The sequence below is a fragment of the Marmota marmota genome, unplaced genomic scaffold (genome assembly GCF_001458135.2).
Source record: "Marmota marmota marmota unplaced genomic scaffold, marMar, whole genome shotgun sequence".
Classification (NCBI taxonomy): Eukaryota; Metazoa; Chordata; class Mammalia; order Rodentia; family Sciuridae; genus Marmota; species Marmota marmota.
Genome location: NW_026000174.1, coordinates 13,668,834 through 13,692,105, shown reverse-complemented (window position 1 = coordinate 13,692,105; position 23,272 = coordinate 13,668,834). Strand labels below are relative to the sequence as shown.

Here is a 23,272-nt window from a genome sequence, read left to right as displayed (position 1 = left end):
GCGCTACCACTTAAGCCACATCCCCAGCCCCAGTATGCTATTTTTAAGTCCTCTGGGTCAAATAGTCATTTCATTCCTAGTTTTTTGAGGGATCTTTATACTGCTTTTCAGAGTGGTTGCACCAATTTGCAGTCCCACCAAAAATGTATGAATGGGACTCCTAATTAGAATAAGATATATTCTGTACTTGTATAATTTTATCAAAATGGATTCTACTACCATGTACAACTAAGAAGAACCAATTTTAAAAAGCAGGGAAAGCATTCTTGCCAACATGTGTTGATACTTATATTCTGGATAATTGCCAGTCTGACTGGAGTAAGATGAAATCTCAGTGTAGTATTTTTTTTTACTTATTTTTTTGTATTAGGATTGAACCCAGGGATGCTCAACCACTGAGCCACATCCCCAGTTATATTTGTATGTGAATGTGTGTGTGTGTGTATTTATTTATTTTAAAAAATATATATGTATACACACACACACACACACACACACATATAATTTTGAGACAGGGTCTCAATAAGTTGCTGAGGCTGACATTGAAATCATGATCCTCCTGCCTCTGCCTCCCAAGATGCTGGGATTATAGATGTGCGCCATTGGGCCCAGCTCAGTGTAGTTTTAATTTGCATTTCTCCAATTGCTAGTGATGATGAAGATTTTTTCATAATATTTGTTGATCATTCACTTAGAGTATTCACAATAATGAATTAGACCTCATTATGATTTTGACAAGCCCAAGTAGTAATGGTCATTTAAACATAGTTTTTGGGAAACCAAAACTCTCCCATATTTAGAATAATAATAAGTCTTTCTTTTGGAAAAAAAATCAATTGTCACATTTTTTTTTTACTTCTAATATCAAGTACACAACCTCTGAGGATATGTGACAAAATACTAGGATAGAAACAACTCAAGAGAAGCAGAATAATTATGGCACACTTCCCTGGAGTCTCAGTTTTGCAAAGAGTTTTTAGGGAAAAATTTTGTTACATGCAAGGAAAATTAGTCGAATTCTGCCTCTGATGGCCAAATTGGTAGCCAAGGAAGGGACTAAGGTAATAGTGTCTTGTTTACCATGAAAGCTATCAAAGAAGAACATTTGTGTTCTGAAAGCATATAGAAAATGTTATACTTTCAGGTTATTGAGAAACAACATTTGTATTATTACAGGCACAGTGCATCAAAGGGCTTCTGTGAAAACACATCATGCTGATGTCACTGTACTGGGCCACCCAGTACCCAAGCAAATTATGGTTTCTTGGCAATTTTGATGAGACCCAGGAGTTGGTGGTGGTTTTATGTTTGTAACCTTAAGAAACAGTGATATTTTAAATTAGTGTTTTAAAAATACATAAGATACTTGAATATTTGCTTGTTTTGAAAAAAATACCAAACTGAACATAAAAATAGACTTATTTATTCATGTGTTTATTTAACAAATATTGATTGAGCACCTACTGTGTGTACTGGTGGTACAATGTTAAACAAAAGACAAAAGGCCCTTGGCTGTAATGTTTTACTAGGAGAAGACACACAAATGGGAGAGAGAGAGAAATATATAGAAAAAAATAAAATAATCAGTGTAATTGCTAGACAGATGTTATGATAACATGTAATAGAGGAAGAGGGAAAACCTGGACAAAGTAAGAAAATTATTCACCTAATAAAAGAATCACTTACAAAGTTGATTTATTTAACAGATGTTCTTAAAGGCTGAATGTTCAGGGTAAAATTATGATTTTTTTATTGCATTTGACACATGACAAGATCATTGCAATGAAAATAAGCTCTAGAATTGGATGAAGAGAGTTTATTGTGGGGACTTGAACTATTTAAATTTAATGCTGGATGATAGCAAGTGTTGGCAAGGATGTGGAGAATTTGAACTCTCATACATTGCTGTGGAAAGTGTAAAATAATGTACTTACTTTGGAAAATGGTTTGTCAGTACTTTAAAAAATGAAACCAGAGTTACCCAGTAATTCCATTCCTAGGTATCAGGTGAATTAAAACAGTATTCCCACACAAAAACTTGTACAAAATGTCCATAGCAGCATTTTTCATGATAACCAAAAAAGTGGCAACAATCTAAAAATCATTTATCATTAGATGAATGGATAAACAAAATGTGGTATATCCAGACAGTGAAATATTATTTGGCCATAAAAAGGAATGGCATTCTATCATTTGCAACATATTTATTCTCCTGTTCAGTTTGGGATGTTCTGATGGAAAGTTTGAAAAGCAGTGGTACTTGAGAACAACAGTATTGAAAATGCAAGCAAATGTATCATCATTGGCTGATGGATTCCACCATTCAGGTTTCTCATTCAAGTTTTCAAAAGTATAAATGGATTGCATTTTACATTCAGATCCATCCCTTACACTTTCAAGTAATATACATGACAAAAAATCATTATTCTAAGCTGTGCATAACAGCCAAAACTACAATGTCAGTGTTTTGTTTTGTTTTGTTCTATTTTTCCTACACAATAGGTGGTTTAAACTATGATAAAATTTGCAACCAAACCTTTTTGAGGAGTCTCCGGCTGGTTTACAGCTTTCTATTTGTATTTTGTGACCTTGCTGGCAGAAAGCTATTCCTGAGTTCAGCTTGAAACCAAGATTATATGCTTCTATAGTTTCTCAGATGACTAGGCCCACCCTGTTTGCATTTCTTAGTCTTCTGTGTTGCACAGTAGTTGTTTTCGTGTTCTTTAGTTTCGTGTAGGAAGGAGACCAGAATTTTGAGGAGTTAAACCAGGTCCTTATCTTCACTTTTACTTTTTCTATCAGTGTTCCTTGGGTAAGTCATTTAACTCTTATAATGCATTTTTTGAAGCCTTATGAAAATCTTGTATCTATTATCCCAATTTTTACAGAGAAAAATGACTTTTAGATAAAATAACTTGCTCAGGAGGAAAGAGGATTTGAACTAAAATATGTCTTTCAATTTTATCATTAAAATAATATAAGATATAAGATAGCCTGGTATTAAAAGGTTGAATATGATAGAAAGGTCTTGCTACAAATTCTGTTGATGTCATTTGTAAACTGTATATTCTTGGGAAGCATCTTTTAATTCCTGTGACTCTTAGTTTTCCTTATCTAAAAAATTAGAAAGATGATACCTCACAAAGTTGTGTTTCTAAGCCTTGTTTTTACTATCATTTGGCCTGGGGGCTGTGATATGATGAGAGATTAGTGGAAGGCAGAAATGAAAACAGTTATAGCTAGAGTAGTCATCAAAAAGGAGAAATATTTTCTGAATAGACTATGGGATCTGTTAGGAAGAGAGAGACTGTTTTTTATCCTTTTAGCCTTGCTGCTAATATGTTACCTGGCGCATAGTGGACTGTCAAAAGAATGATGGATTAATATTGCACCATGGGGTTATGTATCGTCAGCTATACTTTATTTGTAGATAAACTTAAAGTCAATTTGGATTCAGAACAAGCTGTGAAAGAAGAAAAAATAGTGGAGCAACCTCAAGTGCCTGTCACTGAACCAAAACTGGCAACTCCTGCAGACCTGAAGAAATCCAGCAAAAAAGCAGAGCCTGTTAAGATGCAGCAGAAGGAAAAAAAATGGTAGGAAAATTTTGTCGCTTGTGAGGGAAGAGTGTCTACTGGGGGTGAGAGGTCTATTTGGGCTTATTGACAGAGGACACTTTTCAGTTGAGTAGTAAATCCTTCTTAATGCCTTAGGGATACAACCACACAACCAAAATGGAGAGAGAAGCTTAGTAGCTTATCTAGTGAAATAGTCTTGTGAAATCAAGACAATTTGGGTGATTTAGGGCCCAAAGTTTCATTTTTGCTTCATTGATCTAAATTGATAATCCTTTTTCTCCTTACTTAATTTTAAACATGTGGACATGGCATAAGTACCTAAAAGTGTGTGTGAGTGTGCGTGAGCATATGTGTTTTACTTCAAGCTGCCAAATGAAAGGTTACTGTTTCCAGTCAAATTTAAGAGAAAAAGTTCTTTGTTTTCTTTTTATATCAATGAGTTTATTTTTCAAGTGGTAAAATGTAATTAGAAAAGAAAATAAAAAGCACACAAGCTGTTAAAAATGGATCCAGGAATTTGAGACACTACCTCATAGTTGGTAGGAATTAGTCTGTTGAAAGAAATTCTAAAGGACACTGTCAGCACTGATAGGCCCACAAAGACCTGACTTTTGTGGCAAAGTTGGGGTAACTTTAGTAGAAAACATCAACAAAATGGTGCTGTTTCAGAGGGTTAAGGCTCTGTCTAGTAGACCTTACCTCCTAGGAACATGTGATACATATGGATTAAAATGTCCCAAACTGTGGGTATAATACTTACTGTTGGTGGTTATTGCCAGGAATGCATTCAGTATTTCATTACTAAACATGATACTAAGTGTACATTTTTAGTAGATGCCCTTTACCAGGTTGAGTTTTTTTTCTAAGCTGAGAGATTTGATCATGAATAGATGTTGAATTGTTGTTTTTTTGTTTGTTTTACAATATCTTTATTTATTTATTTTTATGCGACACTGAGAATCGAACCCAGTGCGTGCCTCACGCATGTGAGGCAAGTGCTCTACCACTGAACTATAACCCCAGCTTGGCTGTTGAATTTTAATAGATAATTTTTTCTGCATTTATTGAGATGCTTATGGTGTTTCTGCTACTGTGGTGAATTATACTGATTGATTTTTTTAAACTGTTAAACCAATCTTGCATTCTTGGGATAAACTTCACTTGGTTGTGATGTATTATTTTTATATTTTGCTGGGTTGGATTTATTAATATACACTAAGGATTTTTTTCCTCTCTTTTTACGGGAACTGTAGGTCAGTTCTTTTCTGGTAATCTTTTTGCCAAGTTTTAGTGTCAAGGTTGTGCTAACTTTACAAAATTAGTTGAGAAGAGTTTCTTTGTTTTCCAAAGGAATTTGTATAGATATATTTGTTTCTTAAATGTTTGATAAAGTTCATCAGTGAATCTAGGCTTGGATTTTCTTCATAGGAGGTGTTTTGAAATTGTGAATTTGATTTTTTTTAAATAGAGTTATTCAAACTTTCTAGTTTTTCTTGGATCAGTTTTGAGTAAGTTGTAATTTTAAAGGAATTCTAAGTTATTGAGCTTGTTAGTATAAAGTTGTTAATAATACAGCTTTGTTCTTTGAATATCTGTGGAATCTGTAGTTATCACTAAAAAATTCATTTTTACATTTCTTTTTTTAAAAAAAATTATTTTTTAGTTGTAGGTGGACAGAATACCTTTATTTTATTTTCCTGTGGGGCTAAGGATCGAACCCAGTGCCTCACGCATGCTAGGCGAGTGCTCTTCCTCTGAGCCACAACCCCAGTCCCTCATTTTTACATTTCTGATTGGTGAGAAACATTTGTTTTTTTTAATCAACCATGTAAAAAGTTTATTAACTTTATTTTTACCCCCCAACTGACAACTTTTCACTTTAATTTTGTTTTCTATCACATTGATTTCTGCTCTTTATTATTTCCTTTTACTTACTTTGAGCTTAGTATATTCTTTTTCTAGCTCAAAATAGAAGAAAGGTTGATATTTAAAAATAAGTAAGACATAAGGTGCTTGATGACAAAGGATGTGTCTTAATTCCTATTCATTTCTAATACATGATGTGCCCTGGATAAATTATTTGTTGATTAAATGAATTTTGGTGGAATATCCAGAGAAGCTAAATAATATCAAGATGAAGTCTAGGTTTTTTTATTATTCATAAGAATCACCTTATGGCCTTATGTCATGTCTTTGTTCCTATTGGTTTTTCCCTTTAAAATATTTCTCTTTTCTGATGAACTTTTACTTAGATTTTAAAGTTTTCAAGTAATAGTCATGCTTTGTATCTTTTTTTTCCATTAAAATTTATTATATTGTATTATATAGCTGGTTATGTCAGCCAGAGCTTCTTGAGAACAGTCTTTCCTTCCTGATCTTTGCATCCTCTGTTTAAGCAAAGAGCCTTATATATAGGTAATAGCTGCTTATTTAATTCATGTCAAATGAATAACAGGCCAATGGGGAAAGTAAGAAAGCATTGAGAAAAATTCTTGATAACCTGGTTGCAGTTGCCAGTGGTCTAAAGAGAGCTAGAGAAATTTTTTATTCTGGTCACCTTCTGAAGTGACCTAGCTATGGTTGGTTGACAGTATATCCTTAAAAAGAATCTTTATTGGTATACTTTGATTATTCTTTTCTACCCTCTGGAATGAAGACCATGAGTTATAAAGTGAGATTCATAGGAGCATGTAAATACTTACATTTTTGCTCTATGTAACATGCTTAATTTATTCCTGATGGCAACAGGGGGAAGCGAGTAGATTTATCTGATGATGAAACAAAGGAAACTGAAATCATGAAGAAAAAGAGGCGAAGAATCAAACTTCCTCAGTCTGATAGCAGTGAAGATGAAGGTGGGTATTGCTATTAATTTTTTTATTAAGAGTATCAATTCTTATGATGCTGAAGGAGCTAAAAAGTAATTTATTATGGGTCATAATGAGAGTAGTAATCCTAGCACTGAGAGAATATAGCATCTATTTTTGTTTGAAATCTACTTTAGCCTTTTGACCAAAACCATGACCTTTTGGTAACTCGCCGAAATAACCAACAAAAAGGGAAAGAGGATAAGTACTACTAGTATACATACTGTCTAATACGTTTTCTTTCTTTCTTTCTTTTTTTTTAAGGGGGTGTATTCCTTTGGCTACCTTATTGTGAATCTTAAGAATTGTAATGTTCTAGGAACCGAGGATATTGGTGTTCCACACCATAGAAATAAAATCATGATAAAAATGTTGTTGAAAGGGAATGTCACTATGGACCCTTCTAGTTTTAGACCATGGGCAATGTTAGATAAGCAAACAGAATAAGAGCAAGACTCTGGCCAGGAAAATTAATATGGTTTTTAAAAGAATGTCAAGTATTCTTAAGAACCAAGATATCATACCACATAATATAGAGGAAAGTATACGTAGAGAGGCTAAAGAGAAAGATAGCTGGGATGAATTTATATGCTGGATATGCTACCTTGAAAGTCATGCTTGTAAAACCAGTTGGTGAAAAGCTTAAGCTATCATGATCAGTTCTCCAAGAATTCCTGGCATAAACCATTTTAGGTACTAGGGGGAAATCCAATCCAAAGGAGTTCAGTATCACTAAAAAGTACATACACAATGCAAATAAACTGATAGTAAAAGGGATTAAAGAATAACGAGGAACTGGAATAGAATAGCTCAGTTGGTAGAGTGCTTGCTTTGCGTGCACAAGGCCCTGGATTCAATTCCCAGTGCCAAAAAAAAAAAAAATGCAAAAGAGGAACCTACTGTTGCTGTCAAAAGGATAGTAATAGTGAGTTAAGAAACAAATTGTATATGTAGATGACTGTATTGCAAATGAACAGATCTAAAAAATAGCCCTAGGAAGTTGAATGTCTGGGGTAGAAGTACCATTTTGATTCTTACAGATTTAGGGGTAAACCATTAGCCTAATATACATTTAAAAGGTAAACTAAGGGGCTGGGGTTGTGGCTCAGTGGTAGCACACTTGCCTTGCATGTGTGAGGCATTGGGTTCGATTCTCAGCACTGCATATAAATAAATAAAATAAAGTTTTATCAACGACTAAGAAAATATTTTTTTAAAAAAGGTAAGCTAAGCCTGGAAATGTAACTCCTGTGGTAGAACACTTGCCTAGCATGGTGTGAGGCTCTGGGTTCGATCCTTAGCACCACTGGGAGAAGGAGAAGAGAGAAGAAAAAACAAAACAAAACAAAACACTAAATACTCTAGTAGTAGTGAGAGTCAGCTTTAAATCAAGGAATTACTATGGTTGATTGAACATCATTACATAATTCTGAAATGTTCTCCCTAGTTTCTGATCCATAGCCCACAAAAATAATAATACCCATGGGTGATTAGAAATATCGGTGGAGCTATTTAGTTTGGAAAGGAATGTAAAGAAATGTGATAGAGGTGAGCAACCTAAAGTAACAGATGACAGAGAGCCAGAGGCTCTCAAATATTCTCCACTGGCAAGATACTTTTTGGCCCCTGACTAAATTTATAAACCTCTGCCATTTTATTCTTAAATTTCTTTGTCTCAAAGCCAGTGTTATTTTAAATCTTTACAGCCTCTAACATATTATCATTTTATTTCTGTTGCACTAATTATATGATGTTAGCTATCTTAAGCTAGTAGTTAGCAGGGAAGCAGCAAGAATGGAGGAAATGTAAGGACTTTGAAGTTGGACTGTGTTTAAATCTCCCCTGCACCACTTAACTATGTGACTTTAGGCAGATGACTTCACTTCTTAAATTTCTTGTTTCCTCATCTTTAAAATACCTTTCTTAAGGTAAGGCTAGATATTTTAAAAACTTGGGTCCTAGGAAGCTGCGAATGCTTTCCAGGAATTCTAATGACCCATCTCTGCCAGAGGACTCTTAACAAACAAGTGGTTCCATTGCTGGATCCCTGAAATTAGTTTTACCACAGTTCTTATTCTGCCCCAACAAAAGTTGCTTTCCTGGCTTAAGTTCTGTTTTACTACTTCAGTATCTTTCATCTGAAGAGTTGCAGATTTGCTATAAATATATTTAAAATACACGGATGCATCCAACTTCCATAGGTTTATGTCACTAAAAATATATTGAGTTAGAAAGCTCGACTTGATGGTTAAGTACTAAGGCAAACTGACATTGTATTCTATTCCAGCATATGAATGTGGGCAATTTTTTTTTAATAGTTGTAAATGGACAGAATGCCTTTATTTTTTTGTTTATTTTTATGTGGTGCTGAGGATCAAACCCAGTGCCTCATGCATACTAGGCAAGCATTCTGCCGCTGAGCTACAGCCCCAGCCCTGGGCAAATTTTTTTAAGAAATGTTTTTGAAATCTTAGGTGTTTAAAACACATAGTAGAGATTTGTGGGGTTTTATTAGAAAAAATGATTAGCGTTTGTAAAGTCTAGAAAATTTTAGTTTTTTTCTACCCTTCCTTAAAATATTTTTTAAAGTTTAAACAAAGTAGTAGATAAACATAATTTCAACTCAGAAGTTTTATAATAGATAGTAATCTCTATCATCTGAATCATGTAATTGATGATTCCTTGTCACTTTTCTCCCATCTGCTCTCCATCTTCCAGGCATGGGTTGAAATTTCTTCTTTATTAAGGACTCTTGATTCTTTCTCTGTTCTCTTCTCTCTTATGAGGGGGGATCACAATATTCCTTTATTATAATATTTCTCTTGGGGACATGTTAAAGGAAGAGTCTGTGCTGAGTCTTCCTTAACCTGGATGTTCCTCATCCTAAATTTAGTTCAGAAAATTATTATTTTTCTTTATTAAAAAACAAACAAAAAAAATATTGCTCTGTGGTGCCAGGGGAATTGTGGCATCCCTGCCTCTTTGGAGCACAGAGTCTGGAGGGTGGTTGTGGGTAAACACACAGCTGCAATGCAGTGTGGTAAGAGGGGTCTAAGCTGGTGCTACTGGGATTAAGTGTTTTCCTTGGATAAGTCAAGTGGTTGCAGAACTGGAAATAGAATAAGTAAATTTATTACTGTGAGTACTCAAAACTCCTTTTCTTTGGCTTCCTTGCTGCTTAAACTTTCCTCTGACCACTGTAACACATCTGCCATTATGGCCCAGTTCTTAACAGCTATTGCTTTAGCACAATGGGTACTTGGTTTTGGGGTGTGACACTCCTTTTGCTTGGGCTCCCATCATGTGCTAATTTCCCTGAGCTGGGTTAATAGCTGGACCTCTTTTTCTTTATGTTCTGTCTTTTGTTTCCCAGCACTTATAAAGTTTTGGGGCCCATTTCATACTCAAAGTGTGTAATTTATTGTTTCATTCTGGCCCTTGTTCTGCTTTACCTCTTCAGGTCATTTGGCCTTGAACCCTCTACTGTCATAATTTTTAATGCTGACCTAATCAGTTGGGAGAATTTTAGATCCAAGACTTGTGCTAAGAGTTTGAATGCAGCCAGGAAGTTTAGGGAGCAGGTGAGGCTAAGCAGCTACCCAATCCCCTGACCAGCAGTTTCTTTGTGGTGATTAAGCAATAGGTCAGCTAAGGATTTTCATTTTTCTTCTATTAGGGCCTTGTGCTAGGACCACTGTTTCTGCAAATGTTGAGAAATGATGGGTTCTCTTTGGTGCACTCTTAGGTGATACCACTTCCATAACATCATTTCTATCCTAAAAGTGTTCTTTTCTTCACTCTCGGTATAGCAGAACAAGCCTGGAAATAGTTCCCATACAAAATACTGAGTTTTTATTTCAAAGATGATCTGTCCCCCAAAGTTCATGCTCTTACCATCGGCAGGAAATTTTCAATCTTACAAACACCTCAGAAGATTGCAAATAATCCTCAGATCACAAAGACTGGCATGGAGCATTTGGTGTAATCTGAGGATTATTTACACTTACTTGATCTAAAGAGAAAATGTCTGGTCATGAATCATTAGGTGGCATGGATAGTTGGCTTAGGAAGGCTGTGCAACCAGACTGACTTGGGTTTAAAACTTCTGGTCTCAGTTACAAGCTGTGTGACTTTGCCAAGTGAAGGAATCTCTCTGAACCTCTTTTTACTCAGTTGTAATATGCAAATAGTATCTGTCTTTTAGGGTGGTTGTGAGGGTAAAGTAAAATATATGAAAAATGGAAGGTGATCAGTTCATATTTATAAATCAACTTCATGCCCTGACCAAGTTGTAAAATAAAGCATTTAGCTAAAATGACTTCTAAGGTACTTCTAGCACTAATAATTTTTGATTCTTTGATTTTAGTTGTACAAAATTCATGTATATTTTAAAGATAAGTTCATAACTGCAGAGTGCTTGGTTGGCCTCAATTACTGTTTGCAAAGTCTTCTTTGCTGGACATAGAGATGCCGGTGGAGAAGTTCTACCAGCCTAAGCTTGTAGTTCTCTTAGCTTGTTCCATTATTTCAGCGTTCCGAGACTCTCCTGGGCCTTATGAAGCTAAGTCACCGTCCCCACCTCCTCCTGTATCTCCATCTCCTGATCCCGTACGGAAGTCTGAGCCTGAACCTGAGCCTCCTTCTGTCAAGGTAAACTTCACTGGGAGGCTTCCTTTCCATGTATCCTTGATTGCCCAAGGATCTACAGTTACTATTCTGAGTCATTTCTCTTGCTGTAGAAATCACAAATGCCAGTACATGGTTCTTATTTTGCTCCTCTACAGATTGACCAGAATGGGTATTCCCTCTCTTTTCACAAAATGGAAGGTTTTTTTTTGTTACCGGCGATTGAACTCAGGGGCACTTGACCACTGAACCACATCCCCAGCCCTATTTTGTATTTTATTGAGAGACAGGGTCTCACTGAGTTGCTTAGCGCCTCGCTAAATGGCTTTGAACTCGGGATCCTCCTGATTCTGCCTCTCAGGCCGCTGGGATTACAGGCGTGCACCACTGTGCCCAGCTAGAAGGGAGCGTTTATTTTGTTTTATTTTACTTTTGTGGTACTGAGGCTTGAACCCAGGGCTTTGCACATGTTAGACAAGTAACTCCAGCCCTGAGCTATATCCCCAGCCTAGGGAGATTTATTGAAGGTCAGTCGCGGGGAGGTTAGAGATGGATTTGGGTAGCGGTTTTGTTTTCCATGACCTTTAGTACAAGGGCTGCTGTGATGTGCAGCTGCTGTTGGAATTGTGCAAAAAGAAGTCCTGCTATAGTTTAGTGAGATCCTGTCTCAAAAAAAATAAAAATGTCTGGAGAGGTAACTCAGTGGTACAGCATCCTTGGGTTCAATCCCCAGTACCACAAAAAGCAGGGAAAGAAAGAGGTAATGCCTGCATCAGAGCAAAGTGTGAAAGATAGAAGGGAACAAAGGACTCATGAACATTTGTTGCTTTGGTAAAGTTCTTCAAGAAAAGAACTGGATGAGAACAAGTGGGGAAATACAGTTTTGAATGCTCTTCAACTGTGCGTGCCTTTATCAGTGTAGGTAGTGAAGTGTTGAGAATGGGCACTGACAAGGTTTTTTTTCTTTGTGATATTTTCCTTAATTCATTGCGTTAAGACTTATTTAAATCTTGCACTGATTTTGTCTTCAGCTGAAGGGAAGAGGGAATGAAAGAGACCCATGGAGTAAAGAGGAAAGTAATATTAGTAACACCTGTTTCAGTCTAAACTTGGTGGGTGTAATGCCATTGAAATGCCAAGGCTGACCATGGCAAGTGTCTATGGCCTGGGCATTTACTAAGAAATCCCTGGTCTGATTTAAGGACCATTGCTGTGTGCTTCTCTAATATCTGCCCCCATTAAAGCTCTTACACAGTATATTGCAATGGTCTCTCTCCTTGACTCTGTCTTCCACTAACATCCTTATCCAATTTGTCTTTTTAACCATGGTGCCCGTACTGCACCACAAAAACTTATTGGCAGAATGAATACAGTTCTTTCCTCAGCATGCTACTTTCCTTCTCAACGTCACTGAAACATCAAATGTGTACATATAGTATATCTAACTTATCTGTGTGGTAGGGTTGGTCCTCTTTCAACTTTTTAAATCATAATGGAATACTGGGCAGTGGTTGTTATCGATTAAAAAGCTTTCATTGTTTTTCTCTACAGCTTCATTTGTCAACTTAACATTGTATCCTCTGATCTTCCTCTGATCTTCTAGAGTTCAAGTGGAGAAAACAAAAGAAAACGAAAACGTGTACTGAAATCTAAAACATTTTTGGATGAGGAAGGCTGCATAGGTAAGACAAATTTGGGGCTCCAAATCCAGAGAGAAAGTTATTCACCACAGAGATGTACCATAATCCTATGTAGAGCAGTACATCTCAGAATGTGTATATAACTCACCCCCAAGTGGTGCTGATGTTGCTTGTCTATAGCCCACACATTAAGTAGCAAAGTATAGAGATGCTGCAACTATAGTCAAAACACCCAGGTTCTTATTTGGGCCATACATCATAAAAGTAAGTGCTGAGATCTTGTCTAAAGGTCTTGTGATTTCTGGTGGGGAGTTATTTGATCTATAGAATAGAGGGCAGGTACATACTTTGCCTGAATGTGGGTTGTTATGAAGATTCAGGTGAGGTAATTAATTATCTTTAAAGACTCAAGATGGAAATCACAATACAAAGTTAAGATATTGTCATAGACATCGAGAAACATTTGTTGTTTTAGAATGATTGTTTCTTGAATTTGAACAGTGGGGGAAAAAGCACGTACAGATGATTAGACTCTGAAGAGAGAATCAAGAGTCTTTGGTGTTTGGTCCCGTTTGCTCTTAGAAGAGTATGACTCATCCAGATTGCTTCCTTTGTTTCTCTTTGTAAGCCATGTTAGGTAAAAGCATGTGCTTGTTATGAAGGCCCAGAAGGGAATTAGAATTCAAGTTTTGAGTCATTAGCTGATTCTTCAGAAGCAAAATGCTGCTTCTGCCCTTACCACAGTCAGACCAGACTTCTGTGAGGCATTTAGGATTTAGCACTTGAGGCCCAATGAGATGCTCAGATCCTAATACTGTGCTTTTGTGTCTGGAAAGAGTTTTAGATTTAGGTTTATAAACCTCTTGTTAGTCGGAGCACCCATCATTATTACTTCTCTTTCTTGTGGCACTAGCCACATCTTGGATCTTCTAGAGGGTTTTTTTCCCCCTTTCTTGATTTCCTTTTCTAGTTCAAATTTCTGTCTTAAAAGTTTGATCAGCTTTGAAGAATCAACTTCTAGGCAATGTGGTTATTAAAACTTGTGAAAACATCTGTCGTGTGCCTCATCCCATTAATTACCACTTCTCATTCCTCGTAAAAAGCCCCTGCCCTATTTTAAAATATTTTTTTTAGTTGTAAATGGGCACGGTATCTTTATTTATTTTTTCAAATGTGGTACTGAGGAGCTAACCCAGTGCCTCACACTTGCAAGGCAAATACTCTGCCACTGAGCTACAGCCCCAGTCCAGCCCCTGCCATTTTGATGGTAGCATGTGATTAGGTAATACAATTCCTTACCTGTATGAATTCTTTTTTCATGCCAAATTTCTTTTTTTATTTAATTTTTTAATTTGTTCTAATTAGTTATACATGACAGTAGAATGCATTTTGATACATTATTATATACATTGACACATTATAAATGTAATCCATTTATTGTGTTTATTATTGTGACTTACTGTGTTTTTCATGCCTGATTTCTTTGACAAGTCTATGGATTCTTGACTTTGAGTGGGAGTTTATTTTATTATTTTTTGTTGTTGTTTTGGTTTGGTTTTTTGGTTTCAGTATTCTAATATAGTTCATTTTCAAGACAATGATTTGGCCATTGGTGGTAATAAATGTATGTACAATTGAATTTCTTAGTCTTTTTTTCCCCTCCCTCTTTTAGTTCAAAGAGAACAAAAGCACCAGTGCCAGATTTTTCCTCCTCTCTCCCCACCAAAAAAAAATGTTAAAGATATCTTTATGACAATTCATTAGGAATTTGTGGCTAATTACTTATTGCTTTGTGCAAGACACAATACTTAAGTTTTGACCAGATGTAGGATATGGACTTTTTTGCACTTCTGTCTTCAGAGAGGACTATTAAGAGCCTTGGATGCAAGAGTGAAAACTGTGGTAACATTGCACTGTTTTGGTAAGGTTTTTAATCCAAACTCAACCTAATGAATTTTGGCTCTGGTTACCAACAAAGGAGTTCTGCTTTCCTCTCTGACATAGGTGGATTTCTAAGAGCCAAGTAGTTAAATGGAAACGATACCTGGTAATAGCCAAAGATATTTGGTTATTTACAAGATATTTGGTAATAACCAAAAACCCAAATATTTTTGTTAATGGAAGCTGAGAAAGATAGCATGTTGTTCAGCTAAAACACTTGGGATTTTTAAGTCCAAATCTCCTTTGTCCTATAGTTTTAAGTGGCTACAACTTTGAACATAGAAACATGCCTTTTAGCTTTTAAGGTGTACTGAGTGTGCTGCTTATGAAATTTTGTCAGTGCTGCCCTGGCTGTTTTTTAACTCCCCTAAGCAATGTATTACACAAAATTGGCAATGAGGCAGCCAGTGGCTTCATTAAGAAGTAGTGAAATAACAAACTAATTGATGCTGAAGTATAATATTTCAGACATGCTGCCATTTGAATACAGAATATAGTTTATGAAGTAGCAATGGCTTATACACCAACTATTAGTAATGGTTTCCTTTTTATAGATGGCTCTTCAGACTTTGCTAATTTAAAATATCGAATAAATCACAGCTCATAATTTTGTCCCGTTAAGCCAGTTACATAATGCTTTTGAAGATGCATGTGAGATGGAGTTGGTGTTCTGGGATCCTGCTTTCTATTAGGTAGTCCATGGAAATTCCCTAAGTATTTTCTCAAAAAGACTGGAAGATTTCTCAAACTTTACTGACTACATGCATTAGTTAAAGATCTTGCTAAAATTGAAATTCTGGTTCAGTAGGCCAGGAGTAGGACCTAAGATTCTTCATTTCTAATAATTCTGATGTCTCTAGTCTGGGGAGCACAATTTGAGTAGCAAAGCCTTCAGAAACACTTGATATTCTATGCATGGTGGTGCACACACCTGTAATCCCAGGAACTCAGGAGGCTGAGGTAGGAAGATCACAAGTTCAAAGCCAGCCTCAGCAATTTAGTGTGACCTTGTCTCAAAATAAAATTTTTAAAAAATGGGGCTGGGGTTGTGGCTCAGCATGTGCAAGGCTCTGGGTTTGATCCTCAGCAACACATAAAAATAAATAAATAAAGGTATTGTGTCCAACTACAACTAAAAAATAGATATATTTAAAAAAAGGTCGGGGGTGAAGAGGGAATATGGCTCAGTGGTAAAGTGCCTCTGGGTTCAATCTCTAGTACCAAAAAATCAAACACACACTTGATATTCTTTAAATATGTATCTGTTTGTGTGTATGTATATACACATATACAAATTTCTTAGCATTTAAGTTGGTAGGAGTCATCAAAGCAAGCTCTAGGCTCTTGAAAGTAAAGAAATATAGGAACTCTTAGGGAGGGGATTGTTAATTATGCAACCCTAATGGAATTAGATGGATAGTGTGAAGGAATGCTATAGTGGTAGTAGTCATTTGACCTTTAGCACAGTCTATTGTGCAGGAAAAAAGTAGCACTAAAGAGTACTTGCCAAAGACTGTTAGGCTTATCTATATATCCTGAGGTACAGTGTTATCCCCATTTTAACAGGGATGGGGAGGACAATGACAAAATAACATCCCCAGACCTGCAGCATCAGAGTCATCTGGGAACATGTTAAAAAAGCAAGTTCTCAGTTCCTGTCCCATACCCATTAAATCTGAAACTTTGGAGATAGAATCCAGTAATGTGGTGTTTTGTTTTGTTTTGTTTTTTTAAGATATTGATGGACCTTTATTTATTCATTTATTTTTATGTAGTGCTGAGAATCAAACCCAGTGCCTCACACATGCTAGGCAAGTACTCTACCACTGAGCCATACCCCTAGCCCTCAGTATTGTGTTTTAACAAGCACACCAGATGATTCTAATGTTAAAGTTTGAGAGAATATAAGTAACAGACTAGGTATTAGAAAACAGATATATTAGATTCCAAAGACTAGGCCTTTTAGAACAAGTTAACTAATATATTAGAAATAATTATTAGTAATTTAAGAGTTCAAAACTGTTATGTTCTTTAATGGGGAAAATACCTTACACTTTGATACTTTGAGCATTTATTGTACATATTAAGATACTCTTTTCATCTGAGAAAAGATGTTTTCCACCACCTGCTGCAACCAGAAAGGCTGAGAAAGAATTTAGATGGCATTGATGCTACAGTCTCTAAAGTTGCAGAAAGGTGGCATTGTACTTTGACTTGTGGTTGGTGTATGTAATACAGTAGTAGTGAAGAGATCCTCATCAGTTCTGTGACATCATGGTTAGAAACCACTGTTTCTGCCTGAGCCCTTTAGGATTTGCTTACAGTGAATGACTACTCACTGGTGTAGTTCTTTTCCAAGTTTCCCTGGAGAAGGATTTGCAGAATTTTAGTGGCAGAACAGACAACTTATGCCTTCAGCCGATTGGAAGGAAGAAAACTAGTAACTTTGCTTCTCATTTTGTTATTGCCCTTTCTTTAAACTACTAAGTATTTCATCTGCTAGGATTTGCTTGGGACAGTTATCTTAATGATGTAGACTTGTATTTAATCTTGGGTTATTTTGTAGTCACACAAAATTAAGAACTGAACTGTTGAGTAATTAATGTCCAGTTCTCTGTGCTTAAGATGTACAGAGTGTGAATGACATCAGGATGGAACTAGCCAGGAGGGTCCATGACAGTGAGCCTGACCAGACAGAGTGGGGGCTTCAGTGGGCCAGAAATTTTAACACCAGGAAAACCGGCAATGGGAATAGGCAAGCTCTGTGAATAACAGAGATAGAACCAGTTAAAGCATGGTATTATAAGTAGGTGTCTATGAGACTGATGACTCAAATGTAGAGCTCTAGAAGTTAGCTAGCCTAGAATGGGACCCAATTAATGATAAAGGCCCATTTAATGGCATGAGGAAGGAGGGATGAATGTTAATTCTTAGCCTTGCTAGGAGGATATGTAAGCTCAGAAGCCCACGTACTTTCTACCTGAAGCTAGATATGGTCTCCCAATAGGAGAAAGGTTCAGTTTCAGGGATGGGGTGGGGTGGGAAGCAGACATATCATTCTCTTGGTAAATTACTCCATTTACCCATGTCCCCATTTTTTCCCTTATTCCAGTAACTGAAAAAGTTTACGAGAGTGAATCTTGCACAGATAGTGAAGAAGAGCTTAAGACGAAGACATCCTGTGTCCAAAGACCTCCTGCCATGACTGTGAAAAAAGAGCCAAAAGAGGAACGAAAGGGCCCCAAAAAAGGGACTGCTGCTCTGGGCAAAGCCAACCGACAAGTGTCCATTACTGGCTTCTTCCAGAGGAAATAACTGCTATTTCTGGCAGGTCAAAGACTTGGAGTGGTCAAGGGAGAAGACCAAGAAATATAAACGCTCTCACTTACTATGTAAGTTCATGTAGCTCCTCACCTCACCAGTATCAAAAGACTGTGCTTCTAACCTGTGAGGTTTATATTATTTCTGGTTTTTTAACCAAAAGAGTCATCTGGAAGCAGGAGGCAAAAGGATATTTAAAAAGCTGTTACCTTCTAATGACATTTTTAAAGCACAATCTTTGACCTGTCTAGGACAATTCACTTCAAAATTAATTTGACAGGTTTCATAATTACCCACTGTGCCCCACTCACCCTGTACCCTGTTCCTCTTAGGGTTCAGGAAGTGTTCCTTCTTGTTCCTCTGTGTTCCGTGAACTTGTGTGGATGTTTTTATCCCTGAATTCTACTGGATGTGTTTACTACTTCCTGTGTTCTCCTCTCCCCACTACCACATTTCTGTCCCCTCACCTCATAAAGCTGTTTTCTGTAAATCTTAAATCTTGGTTGGACTAAAAGCTGAAACAAAAATCATCTTGTAATCTCCTTCCTCCATTATATGGTACACTGACACCTGGCTACAGACCCAGGACATTGCTTGCATTCTGCTTCTTTCACAAAAGCTCTCTAGACCTTCCCTGGCAATTAGTGGTTAGGGAAAAGCCTCAGGCAGGGCACAAATAGAAATTTAATGATGTATCCAACTCCACCAGAAATTACTTAGAGTCAGCATGGATGATATTAGAGGAGTTGTCATGTTGCTAACACGGGGTATGCTGAATACTGTGCTCTTTGTGGTTTCTTGCTCCCCCACCTTCCCACTTTCATTACCTAGAGAGGAGAACCCATACAGTGAGATGAAGATACAAAATAGAAATACTTCTACATGTAGTGTACAACACGTACATAGAATTTGTCCCTCTCAAGGAAATGGGATGTTCAGAAATGGCAGTTTGCCAGGAAGTTAAAGAATTTAAGACACACATACACAGATGTTGTTCCTCTTTCTTTTTAACTCTCCTAATTGCCTAATAGTAGAGGCTCCTTAAGAAGAAATGGAAAAGCTGAATGGTAGGTCTAAATGATAAATGAAACATTTTCTTTTGTACTTATGGAAAATCATCTACTCCAATATAGTAACTTTCAAGCAGTTTCCACTGTGGCTAGGCTGGCAGTAAGATAGTGGACTGAGGTGGTGTGGCAGTGATCTTGCACAGTGAGCTCTGGGGAAGGGAAACCAGGCTCAACTTCTGATGTGACTCACCCATAGTAGACAAGGGATGGCTGACCTGTTCCTTCCGCCTCAGCCTGGTGTATATCAGAAGTGATGCAATCAGCTGTCTATTGTTGAAGGTTAGGATTGTGACTGACCTTGGGTTAACATGAGCTTCTTTAGCACCCAAGCATGGACTTGATTAAGGCCAGAGGTCTGGGAGATGAGTGCTGGCAGTATGTCTAGGACTTGAGAATGCAGAGGCTTTGTATAGCAAGCTGAATCCAAGGCTGACTTGCTCCCAAACCCTTTCTTTTTAAAATGAAAAGGATGGAAAGCCTGGAATTAAAGCTTGACAGACAACTTCTGGAGAAAAATGCCTTATAACAGTTATTTTTGTCATTGCCTCTAGTCATTTTTTTAAAATAGGAATGGAAAATTAAAAAGCAAAAATCTAGTCTTTTTTTCTTTTAATTACTATGCTGGGATCTCTAATAAAACTGAATTTGAATTGGAAAAATCTGTTGCTAGTTGGAGTTTCATCTTTCAAGGGATAATGCAAGTCCTGTGATTTCTATGTCCATCATGCTGCCTAAACTCAGAGCTGTCTATGAGGCTAAGTTAGTATTGAGTGGTGGCTTTTTTTTCCTCTCCTTTACTTTTTATACAAAGTACTCTACCATGTTATCCACATGAGTTAAATAAATTTGAGAAGTTGTTTTAAAACAGTGCTTCAAACCTAATATCTGATGAGTCTGTTATTTGACAGGCCAGCCAGCAGTATGTGCAATTATCTAAACTCCGAACAGAAACAAGACTGGTTTTCAGTTTATGTTGTTAAAACTGCATACCCATAGTCTGAGATGGACAAGTTATTTGCTTCCTTCATCATTTTTTCAGCCCTGTGGGAAATCTTACTTTCAGCCAACCTCATTTTTTAGTTCATTTAGAAGAAAATCTAGTCCTGACTTTGCACATTATATTAGTTTGGCTTCATTATTTGCTAGCTGTGTGTGACCTTGGGCAAATTTTTGAGCCTCGGGTTCTTTAACAAAATAGAGCTAAAATGAGTTACTGTGGATTGTCAAAATTGAAGTAATGTATATGTAGCATTGGTACACAGTGGCAACCGCATAGCTACTCTGCAGATGGTGACCTCCTTTCTGATGTCATGAATGATGCAATCAGCTATCAGCTTCCTGAAAGTTATCAAGGATCTAACCCAAATGGTGTACTGTCAGCTGTTTTGGCTGTACAGCTGTTCTGGTCAAAGGGGGGAAGACAGTTATCCTATTTTATGACAGACTTTAAAGAGTGGATTTTTGTTGTTGGAAGAAAGTGAGATTTATAGATGGGAATATTTACTATTCATTAAAACACTCATTGTGTATCTTTTATGAATCAGGACTCTGACTTGGGCACTAGAGGATATAATAAAAACCATAAAATTTGTATCTTTTCCTCAGGATGCAGTGGAAGAGACAAGCCACTGAACAGTACCATATGCAAGTACAGTGACAATAAGCACAGGGTCCTCTAAAGTTCATAGAACGGTGGGTGTCAAAGCAATCTTTCTGAAGGATGGGAAACCAGCCAATTTTTTGAAGATCGAGTAGGATTTTTACCAAGCTAGAGGAATGGACAGGAATTTCCAGGGAAAGGAGCATGGCTTTTAGATTTTTTTTTTTTTTTGGTGGGGGAGATGGGCTGTAGAATTTGAGAATGGGAAATATATGAGAAGTGAAGTTGGGGTGCTGCTGAGAAGTTTGGATTCTATTTTGGATAATGAGGGCCAACTGGAGGATTTTAAGGAGTAACATTAGAAGTTGATTATCAGTTAAGAGTAGCAGCTGGCACCCAAGGTGATTAGGTATGCCATGATAGTGTGTTCACCCACATTGGTACATTGTGTCTTGGGTCTAGTAGTAGTAAAGTTTTAACAGGATTAAAGAAACCTCTCATGGTTAAAACATGCTGCTTAATTCTGGCAGCCAGCATAGAAAGTTGTATTGTTTCCCTTATCTTTCCTCATCAACTTAGAATTCTTTAGCAGAATGGGTTTTTTAAAAGTGATTTCATAAGCTGGTAAGCCTCTGAGACTCTCAATGACAAAGCAACCTTACTCTACTTCCTAAAAAAACACTGAGGGAGTGTGGTGTGGGGGGAAGGGGTGAGTGGAACAGTTCTCTTCCTTTTCTATCTTTGTTTCTTTAAGAAGACATAGTAGTTATACAGGGGAGAGCTGAGGAGAAGGGCCTTATAAGGAAACTAAATAGTTTCTTCAGAACATGAGTAGAAGGAGTGCCTAATAATGTATTTGCCAGAAATGTACTCTGTGTCAAGACTCGTTTTGGTAAACTTGTCTCTTTTCATTGGTTCCGGGATCTCATATGCTGTAATGCAGCTTTTACCACCATGAAACATTCAGGGGCTGCCTCGTTTTGTCGTGAGAAGGCAGTATTGCTTTCTGAGTTATTGCCCTGGCAGCTCTGTAAATTAGACCATGCTGTCACCATGCCCTCTCTGAAGGGCACATTGTACCCAAATGACTGCATTTAGGATTGACTCTTGCCACTCCCTGCTGCATGACACTTCTCTCTGCTTGTATCTGTGTCCAGTTTTTTATGTTCTTAAGTGTGGGCCACCCACACATTGCCACCCAGGTTCCTCAGCCAGAGTAACTTGGTAAGGCTTCTGATCCAATAATTTTCCATTGGATCAGAACCTACCTAACTCTAGAGTTCCCCTTCCATTTCAAACCTTAAATGTTGTCTGACTCCCCAAACTCCCCCTCCTCCTTTATTTTTCTCTCCTGCTTCTGCCAGACTCCTTGTTTCTTGAAGGCCTCCCTTGGCTCTCTCCACCTTCTTTTTTAATGCTCAGAGTTCATCATGGCTAGTCCTTCTTTAGCTTTTTTCTTCTCGTCTTTTAGGTTTTCTTTCTCAAGATTCTTCTTCCATATGGCATGTCATTTCCTGGACTGTTCTTGAAGAATGGAAAAACTGCTTTGTTTAGTGTCTGCTTTGAATCATTCAAATTCAAAGCATTAAGCGGTTCTTGAATGCTAGTTATGTTTAGTCCTGGAAAAGATACTTTAGGGATTTTACAAGAGCCTGGAAGTTACCATTTTGGAGTATAGGGTCTATACACATAACAGCACTTGAGACAGTGCGTAGATGAGTGGTAGACAAGGGACTTAATAATTCAGAAAAGAACTGGCATCATCATAATGAGCAAATTCTCATAGTTCTATGCAGAGAACATCAAAGGATTTAAGATAGGAACAGTCGAGGAAGGTTCACCATTTTAGTGGATTTTATCTAATTGTTCAAACTTTACTCACCATTTATACGCTCATAACATATATAAAACATGATGAGGTGAATCTCTAATGAAGTTATTTCTTATTAGAGAATTAGAGTCTTGACAAGAAAGCAAGCAGTTAGTAGGATTATCTCAAAAGGCAATTTATAGGATATATACTGATTCAGCACCAGTTCAACTCAATTTTGTATATCAACAGTTTTGGGGGGAAGCTGGGTGCTATGATGGAAACAATAGTCTTGGGAGGCAGAAAGCCTCCAACACTGGCTGTAGGCTCATCCTTTGTGAAATTTAGTTTCCCTATTTTTAAAATGAGCTGCCACCTGCCTTAAAGGGTTGTTTTAAGGCTTTCGTGAAATAATGCATGGGTAGGCAGTCCCTAGTATTAAACAATACAAAGCAGAATTTTTTGAGCACCTACTATGTGCCAGGCAGTGTTTTAAGCACATGAGATACATTCACTCTTAATCCTAGCAGCCCTATGAGATAGGTACTTTTATTCCCATTTGCATAGGAAGAAACTGAGATAGTTTGCTCAAGATCACAGAGATAGTGTAAGTAGCAAAGCAAGGATTTAAATCTTAACAATTTAACTCCATTAGTTTAACACTGCTATATCCCCTCTTGGCTATATATTAGTTTATACTTCCATACCATTTGATAATGTTCATTTTTTTTTTTTTTAAATATTTATTTATTTATTTTAGTTTTCGGCGGACACAACATCTTTGTTTGTATGTGGTGCTGAGGATCGAACCCGGGCCGC

General features: G+C 37.0%; 1 protein-coding gene across 4 annotated transcripts in view; it reads left to right on the top strand.

Annotated features, from left to right (window-relative positions):
- Pold3 (DNA polymerase delta 3, accessory subunit) overlaps positions 1 to 18,503 on the top strand; it is a 39,866-nt gene extending 21,363 nt beyond the window's left edge. For 2 of the 4 annotated variants that reach the window (XM_015477420.2, XM_015477419.2), the window contains exons 8-12: positions 3,431 to 3,596; positions 6,327 to 6,433; positions 10,977 to 11,095; positions 12,675 to 12,753; positions 17,765 to 18,503. In XM_015477420.2, the coding sequence (XP_015332906.1) occupies positions 3,431 to 3,596; positions 6,327 to 6,433; positions 10,977 to 11,095; positions 12,675 to 12,753; positions 17,765 to 17,967 (674 nt within the window). In that variant the 3' untranslated portion in view covers positions 17,968 to 18,503. The other 2 variants (XM_015477422.2, XM_015477421.2) reach the window with 2 other exon arrangements.
- Positions 18,504 to 23,272: the final 4,769 nt, after the last annotated feature.